Raw genomic sequence first — 9038 nt, forward strand, 5'->3', positions numbered from 1 at the left:
GCTGATGTGATGAAATGTGTAGCAAGCCCAGCAAGTAACCCCCCTTCCAGCTCCAGAACTTTGTTGATACAGCTTTTCCTCTAGCGAGGCCAGCAATTATAAACAACTAAGCAACAAGCGATCTCCCCCAGCCTAAACAACCTACTGTATGCCCTTGGTTAGATAAAATACTTTTTTCAGAACACAAAGCTGTTCCTGAAGTAGAAAATGCATAGTAAGAGTTCAAGGGATCTCTGCTGGACATGGCTTCCAGCCCTACCTCTGTCCCTAGGGGTTTAGCCAGGTGCCCCTGAAACAAGGGGTGCTTATCAGCCAGTCGAGGCTTCTTTCAGTGCCATGTGGCTTCAGAAGGGGGTCGCCAGCTGGTTCTGCCTGGGAAGGCAGGGTGCTGGTCAGGTCAGAGAGGGCACCATTGGGGGTCATTCTTTGCTGCCTTTTATCCCTCTCTGGCAGACTTTGGTGACTCCCCAATTTTCGGGCTTACTCAATCCAGGGGCTGTTGACCTCGTTGGACATCCCCCTTGGTGGTTGCTGGATGGCAGCTGTCAGCCCCAGGGGTCACGTCCACAGGTACATGCAGTCTTGGAAGTCCGTTGATGAAATTTGATTAATTCACTGCTGTGATTAGTTCAAACCGGGGCTTCTGTACCTTTAACAGTGAAGTTTCAGGGAGTTCCTGGCTCTGTATTGATCTTTTCCTCTCCTTCTTTGTGGTTTTGTAGGTGTTAATTGCCGCTCATTCACTTAATATCCTAGCTAGTTACTGTGTTATGCAATCAATCAAGATTCATTCAGGGACCCACTCCATACAAAGAAGCTGTGGTTTGATTCCTGCCCTTGCTAACACTGTTACATAGTACAACTTACTTTTAAACTTGAAGTACATTTGTTACAAAGTTAAAAAGCACAGAATATAAAACATAAAAGGGTGAAATGCCATGGCACATACAACAAATAGACCAAATACAAGGGAGGGTGGAGAGGGGATAACATACTGATGCAGAAGAGCATCTACAAACTATATTTTTATTACAAGTACACCTTATATGATATAAAAATAATAATAATATAATAGAAGAAGAGGGAGGAAGGAAGAAAAGGTATAAAAGAGAAAGAATACCCAAAAGGGGGCAAATACTGCAAAAGGGGCTTTTTGCCATATGGAGGGGCTTCACATTGGAGGGAGTGGGGCAGGCAAAAAACAGTTTCTTGCTACAACCCTTGCTGTCCCCCTGGACCATTGTTCTAACATAGTATCTACCTACCTACAAACCAATTCCTAAAAGCAAACCTCTAAATACCATTTTCTAGCCATCAGAAGTCACACAGAAGCTGGTAGAAGAATAGATCCCCTAAGCCTAAAATGCTAAACTTCACTGCTTCATAACAGTGGCCAGAATTTCCAGATCTTAAATTCAGGGCTTGTAGCCTCTACTCCAGAAAGAATAAGACAATTGCTAATATGGGCTTCTCTTTTGCCTGCAGGAAGGCCCACCACACTGTGTGAAACAATGGGGAAAGCAGAGATGTGGTTGATCCGAACATACTGGGACTTTGAATTTCCTCGCCCATACCTGCCCAACTTTGAGTTTGTTGGGGGACTCCACTGCCAGCCTGCGAAGCCATTACCTGAGGTACCCTGATTCTCTCCATCATCATGCTGTTTGTCTGCCCAGCCAAAATGTGACTATTGCTTTCTGTGCTCTTTGACTGTGGGCTCAGTACCCCAAGACAGGTCACTGAGAACAATGGAAGTTTTGGAAAGGAGAACTTTAGTGCTACTTATTACTACAAAGTCAAATACCCCATTGCTGATTGAAAACACAGGGCCAGCTCCCAACCTATGATGCTTTAGACTGTAGGATCTGGCCTATAGTCAATGACTCACCTGCTTGGTAGGGAGTCAATAGTTAAAGCGTAGTGCTAGTTAATCTGGTGCTCAGTTTAAGAAAATGTGAAGCCAGAGTGCTATCACCAATCATGTTTTTAGTTATGCACAAGCTTTAACTGCCTTTAGAAAGCAAATAACAGCCAGTGTCAATTTAAATGATGGACTATCCTATGAAAAGCACATCCTATGCTGCTAATCTAAGTGTGATAGATTAGATTAGCAGCATAGTAAAAATGGAGGCTGAGATTCTCCAAAGGAGCTAGTGACCTTGCTGTCTTGAGGGTCTTTTGATGCCTGATCTGATGTCTTTTCCCCACCTTCCGCCCTGAGGTGTGTGTACACCCACCACTTCCTGTGGACCCTGGTGCAGCTACTTACAGCCTCCCGACTGCCTGCCACACCTGGCCCAGGTTCTGGGCAGGCCCCTGCCACCCACCATGGAGCCTAGGCTGCTTGCAGCAGGTTGCGGGGAGGCTGCAAGCAGCCCTGGTCTTGCTCCTTGTCAGCAGCAGGTACACACATGCCTTGAGGCTGTTTACCTGGAGGTACGCATGCCAAGCAAAATGGCTTCATGTGCCAAGCTCTAGCATGTGTGCTGGAGGTTGCCTACTCCTAAGCTATGTGTTTGCATTGCTTACCTTTGCTACAAAGCCTTTGGATATGTCCAGTGAACCTTCCCTAGCTGGCTTGTTTCCATTAACCAGCTACAGGGAGCCAGGGAGGTGGCAGATTGTATACCAACTGAGTTTCACTGCAGTGACTTCACTTGGTGGGATTGTAAATTCCCAGGGACATGCTGAAGACTAGGGCTGTGCGAAACAGCACCATTCTGCTTCAACCTGTGTTTCAATGGAACAGTGTTTCATTTTGAATTTTGTTTCATTTCAAACACACTGTTCCATTTCATTTCTTCGAAACTGTTTCGCCGTTTCAACGCTTTCGATGTTTCTCACACAGGCTATAATGGAGAAGCACAAAACCACCTGTAACTTTGTCATTTCTTGCCTGATTCAGATGAAACTTGCAGAAATGGTAGCCCCTTCTGAGGGCATGGAGCCTGCCAAGTTTCAAGGAGATAGGTGCAGAGGTTTCTGGGAAACTGCACCTCAAGGTGTTGACAAGCAAAACTCCTGTCATTTGCCAGCAGCCTCCTGTCATCTGGCAGGCAGATTGGAGGCCCACCCGCACCCCAAGAAGGGCTCTGCCACACTCCTCCCAGGAGTGCAGGCCCCTGATCTGCTTGCCAGATCACAGGAGGCTGCTGCTGCCAGCTGGGACTGGCGCTGGGAAGATTGGTGCTGCTGCTGGCCCCAGTCAGCAGCAACTGCATGCTGTCATCTGGCACACAGATCCTGGGGCCTGCACCCCTGAGAGGGCTGGGGGATGTGCCAGAATCCTCCCAGGGGGTGCAGCCCTCAGATCTGCGCTGGATGACAGGAGCCTGCTGCTGCCGGCTGGGACCAGCACTGAAGCCAAGTGAGCCCGACTTCAAAACTTGAAATGTTTCAAACTTTTGAAATGTTTTGAGTGCCCTTTTTTCATTTGCAAGCTGTTTCGAAGGCTTTTGCTTCAGTTCAATTTCACCGTTTCAAGCTTGAAATGCATCAAAACAGCTTCAAAATGAAACACCTGGAGAAATTTCGCACAGCTGTATTGAAGACCCTTCTTCATGCAGCCAAGAGGCTTACGTATCGTTTAGATCTAAGGAGACAAGTCTTACGATAGAGTGGCCCTTATTGCTGCTGTGAGGTGATGGAGGAATGGTGGTGTCTTGCCCTTGGATATAGGTAGCTGCTGCTGGATTTCAATGGGATACCCCTAGGCAATGCTGCTGCTGTGCCCCTGGGCTGCCACATGGATAGCCAGAAGGGCTATAGTCACGTGTATGGGATCTGTGGGCCATACTTCTTGAACCTTGGGACCTTTCTGAGAGGTCACCCAGTGTTCCATCTTGTTGCCCCTCCTGTTCAAAATGTATCTCAGACCATTGGATGAGAGATTTGGAGTAAGATTTCATTAGTATGCTGATGACACCCAACTCCAATCTTTCTCACATCTGACCCAAGCCTCCAGTCTAGATCCTTATCTAGTGCCTGGCTGCAGTTGGGGATTGGATGTGGGTGAAGCAATTGAAGCTGAATCCAGAGAAGACAAAGATCATGGTGGTGGGCAGACCTCATGCCTTGCTGGGATTGGGACACCCATCACTGATGGGGTTCCACCTCCTTTTGTCACTTAAGTTCATAGCCTTGGAGTGCTCCTGGGTCCTCTGCTGCACCTGGATTCTCACATCACAGCAGGGGCTAGGAGCACCTTTCACCAAATCTACCTGGTGAGAAGGCTGCAGCCTTTCTATAAAATATGGATCTGTTCACCATCCTTCATGCTCTTGGAAGTTCAAGGCTAGACTACTGCCATGTGCTCTTTGTGGAGTTACCCTTGGAGACCAACTGGTAGCTGCAGCTGGTGCAGAACGTGGTGACCCACCTTGTGACAGGGATGGATTACTGGGAGCACATTTCTCCAGTGCTCCAGAGCCTGCACTGGCTTCCAGTGATCTTCTGGGTTCAGTTCAAAGTGTTGGTCTTCACCTATTAAGTCCTAAACAGTCCAGACCCAACATGCTCAACATGCTCAATACTGTATAAGTATATACTTTACTTTGGTACTTTATTGAAAGCCACTCTACACCTAGAAATCAAATAAATCAATAAATGAACCTGAACATGGCACCACACAAGCATGCCCTCTATGTGCGACCAGGAACATGAGAGAAGGCAGGACACTCTCATTTGAGGTCACCCATTTCTGGAACTTTATCCATAAATCTGAACCTGACTGTGGCCATGCCCTGTTAGTAGATGTTAGATCTCAGTGGCGAATTTAGGCACCTGGCCAGGGTTCCTGTATTTCAGATGGTAGATGTAGGGAGAAGCCATGGTCTGTGCTTCCAAACAGATCTGTTCACTCTAATTGATGTGACATGTGCCCCACTACTGGGAATACGGAAATGAATGATTAACGTTGATAAAGCAGCAGCTTTGGGGAGTCACAGAGGATGCTGCTGAGTCAGAGAAGATGCTGCAAGTCTTGCTTTCAGCTGTGTCTTAAGTAACTTCTCCTGGAGCAGTGAAAGGCAAAGGTTTGTGCCTTGTGAAATGGGTGGAACCACACTGATGTATAGATCAATGGAGGATCTATCCTGCTTGTTCTTTAATTTCAGGTCTGCTTTTCAAGCCTTTAGGCGCATTATCCTGATGGGTGGCATTATTTGGAGAGACAGCGCTGCTGTTCTGAACCTTTCCTAACACAAATTCCACCTTGTACCAGAAAGGAATGAGAGAGTTCATTCATTTCTTATAATCTAGTGCAGCTCTAGACATCTATTAGTAACAAGTGAAGATTTTAAGGTGCTTTTCAAATCGGCCACCTACAGAATCTTTTATTTTTAAATCCAGACATTAGATTCTATTATGACTATCAGAGCAATGGTTCTCAACCTTTCTAGAATCAAGGCACCCCTCGATAGACTCAAGGCAGTCCTTAATAGTCTCAAGGTACCTCCCAATAATCTCAAAACACCTCTTGGAAAAGGCCAGCTTTAGTTTTCACTCCTTTTTGAACTACAGAAAAATAATAGAGCAATTCTTGTATTGTAAATAACTTGGAAAGACCACAACAGGTCAGGATCTTCGGGTTTATCTTGTGTGGAAACCTATTGTGTGGCACTCGGTGGGATACGTAAAAGGATCTCAAGGCACCCCAGGCTGCCTTGGTTGATTGAGAATCACTGAGCTAGAATAGGAGCTCCCTATCAGAAACCTTTTTCCCATGTAAGTACTTGTAGGGTACATCTACATGTGTCTTAAGTTTACTACAAGTTTACTTGTAATAAACTTTACAAGTTTATTACTTTACTACAAGTTTACTTGTAATAACAGGTACTAACTTCATGCGCTGTAATTGGCAATACTGCACAGTAGCGCTGGTGTGCGTCTTTTAGGTGACAGTAATGCACAGTAGACTAATTTTACTGCGCATTAGCACATTATCATGGCTTTCACTGTTATGTGCTAATGCACAGTAGAATTAGTCTACTGCGCTTTTAGCATCTTGTGTAGACGCGCCCACACACAATGATCAAATTTATTTTCTTGCCTCCCTTCAATAATCTAAGTAGATCAAGTGTTAGCTATACATCAAACTACTCAGGTTGCATGGTATATTTATGTTGAGTATATTGTCCCTGCTTCAATAGCACTATAGGGTGCTGCTTCTTTACAAAATAAATAAAAAGGCTTTTTTTAAAACTCTTTACAGGAAATGGAAGAATTTGTCCAGAGTTCAGGGGAACATGGCATCGTGGTGTTTTCTCTGGGCTCAATGATTCACAACCTGACTGATGAGAAAAATAACATGATTGCTACAGCCCTCAGCCAGCTTCCGCAGAAGGTCAGTTTTAGATGGGACCAGGAGCATTGCTAGAGAATCCCTACAGGCCCGAGCCCCCAGTTTTCAAACTTCATTGCCTAGCAGGTAATATTATGTGGCCCAGTTTGAGAGTGGACATATTCCACTGAAATCCAACTGAAAAGGATTTCCAAGGAAGAAAGTTTGAGCCCTCAGTGACCACTGAGAAGAAAGTCTAGCATTCTTTCACTTTTTTCAACAGAAGCACTGGCAGGTACTTTCCCATCCAACACTGAGGAGCATCTTGTAAAGGAGATGTGTTGATCACTGAGACAGCTCAAAGACACCTGAAAAAACAAGAACCTGATCCCAAATTGTTTTGAAGTCATAGGAATGACACTTTCAGAGTCTGCTGGGCTTTGGCTCAGGCCCCAAATCACATTTATTGCAAGTGGAACTACAATACCTTTATCTTTACATATTTTTGTTCTAGGTTCTTTGGAGGTACAAGGGAAAGAAACCAGAAACTTTAGGAACCAACACTAGAATTTATGACTGGATACCCCAAAATGATCTGCTTGGTGAGAGTTTGATTGTGTCAGAGCTTTCATAGGCTCCCTCCCATACTGTTTCCATTTGCAGCAAAAAAGATTAGACTGTGCATCATACAAACAAATCATGCACTTAATGTGTCCTCACTTTCACATGAAGTAACCCAGAAGTCACCATTGTGTCCAAGATATGGAATGCTTAGTTATTTAGAGAAAAACACTGATGCAAAATTGATCACATTTCATGATGGCAAAGTCAGACTGCCCAGGTAATGTACTCTAGGGACCTTTCTCTTTCTAGTAACTGGTTCATCAGAGTGATTTGTCTCTAACAGCTTCCAACAGCAGGGCTTAGTCCTTTCAGTATGAAAAATGTATTTCTTTAGTTCAGTGGCTCTCAACCTTTTTATACTCAAGGTGCCCCCTGGATAGATTTGAGGCACCCCTTGGAAACAGACAGCTTTTATTTTCCACACAGGCATGCCCTCCATGTGCCACCAGGAACATGAGAGGAGGCAGGACACTCATATGGGGGTCACCCATTTCTGGAACTTTATCCATAAATTGGAACCTGACTGTGGCCATGCCCTATTAGTAGGTGTTAGATATCAGTGGGGAATTTAGTCATCTGGCCTAACAGGACTACAGAGCAGTAATAGAGCAGTTTTGTCTGTCACTAAGAACTCAGAAAGATCACACCTATGGATTTCTATTTGGAATCTCTGGGTTTATCTTGGGAATCATGTGTGCACACCTAACAGTTTGCACACTTAACAGTTTGCACACCTAACAGGATGCCGTGGCACCTTGGTTTAGAATCCTTGCTCTAGCTGTACAAATCCAGAAGTGCCTGGCGGCCCCAGTGGGATTGGTCATACAAGCACAATGGAGAATATAGCCAGGCTGCCTGGTGCTGAGATCAGTGCAGATCAATGGGGGTGCCCTTCACCTGGTGCCAGCAAGAAGCAAGTGAGTGCAAGAGTGAACCAAAGGTATTAGCTTTGGGTTCCCAGTCATGAGAATGGCCACGCTTGTCCTCAGCTTTGTGTCCTGAAGGAGCACCGTGCAAAACCAGGGAGTAGAAGCATTGGTTTACCCCTGGTACCGTGCTACTCAGTGTTTGATTGCATGTGTGAGAGTAGGGAGAGGTTTCATGGAACAGAATACTGAGAGAGAGAAAAACTAGAGCAAATGCAAAGGAGAGCACCCCACATAACACTGAGGCTGGAGTTTCACTGGGCTAAACTGGAGAAGTAGAGAGGTGACTCGGGCTTGATTACTGCTGTACAGCCATGCAAACACAAATGCTGGGAAGAGAGCCATTGTTCATCTGAACTGCTGTTTGAGAGCTGTCAGAACTATTCCCTCTTCAAACAGTCCTTTCCCAGTTAGCAACAAATAGTTACTTCGCTTTCTGGAGTCTGAGTCTTCCTGCCATAATTGTTCCTCCAAACTTCTGTCCTTCCAGGCCATGCCAAGACAAAAGCCTTCATCACTCACGGTGGAACCAATGGGATCTATGAAGCTATTTACCATGGGGTGCCCATGGTTGGCATTCCCATATTTGCTGACCAGCCTGACAACATTGCTCACATGAGGGCCAAGGGGATGGCAGTTGAGCTGGATTTTAACACGATGAAAGCCCAAGACCTAGTTGATGCAGTGAACATGGTTGTTAACAACTTCACGTGAGTTCAATCTCTGCTTAGGGGAATGGGACCAGGCTGTTTAAGCTCCATGCTGTTGATGCGAGATGCCCCACTAGCTTCCACTTCTGAGAGGGTGGACAGATGCAATGTTTGAAACCTTTCACATTACTGTATAACAAGGTTTGAAAAGTTTAACAAAAACGGAGTGTTTCAGCCATGGACTGACAGATAGACACCCCCCCACCCCCTCATCCCCATTGTCTCTCCTGGCTGGAACACTTCAACATCTCTGCTGCTCCATGCACCAGTGTGGTCTCCAGCCAGGGGGTGCAACAGGGGGTTGTGGCCACCTGAGGCTTCACTTCCACAAGGCTGGGGGCATGGAGCGGACTCTCAGTGTGGCTCTGCAGGAGCTGTAGCTCCTCTATCCCCCTCCCCACATTGTGGAGTCTCTCAATTCCAGCAGAGGGGCATAGGGTCTCCAGTCTCTGATTCCAGGGTCTCCTGGCCTGAACAAGGGAATGGAGGTGCTCCCTG

At 45.9% G+C, this 9038-nt stretch overlaps 1 protein-coding gene across 6 annotated transcripts in view; it reads left to right on the plus strand.

Annotated features, from left to right (window-relative positions):
* The window catches only part of LOC102375964 (UDP-glucuronosyltransferase 2A1), a 62235-nt gene that overhangs the window by 46151 nt on the left and 7046 nt on the right, over positions 1–9038 (plus strand). For all 6 annotated transcript variants that reach the window (XM_014521740.2, XM_025208739.1, XM_025208740.1 and 3 more), the window contains 4 exons: positions 1486–1634; positions 6212–6343; positions 6795–6882; positions 8321–8540. In XM_014521740.2, coding sequence (XP_014377226.2) covers positions 1486–1634; positions 6212–6343; positions 6795–6882; positions 8321–8540 — 589 coding nt within the window. The remainder of the gene's footprint in view (positions 1–1485; positions 1635–6211; positions 6344–6794; positions 6883–8320; positions 8541–9038) is intronic.

The sequence above is a fragment of the Alligator sinensis genome, unplaced genomic scaffold (genome assembly GCF_000455745.1).
Source record: "Alligator sinensis unplaced genomic scaffold, ASM45574v1 scaffold320_1, whole genome shotgun sequence".
Classification (NCBI taxonomy): Eukaryota; Metazoa; Chordata; order Crocodylia; family Alligatoridae; genus Alligator; species Alligator sinensis.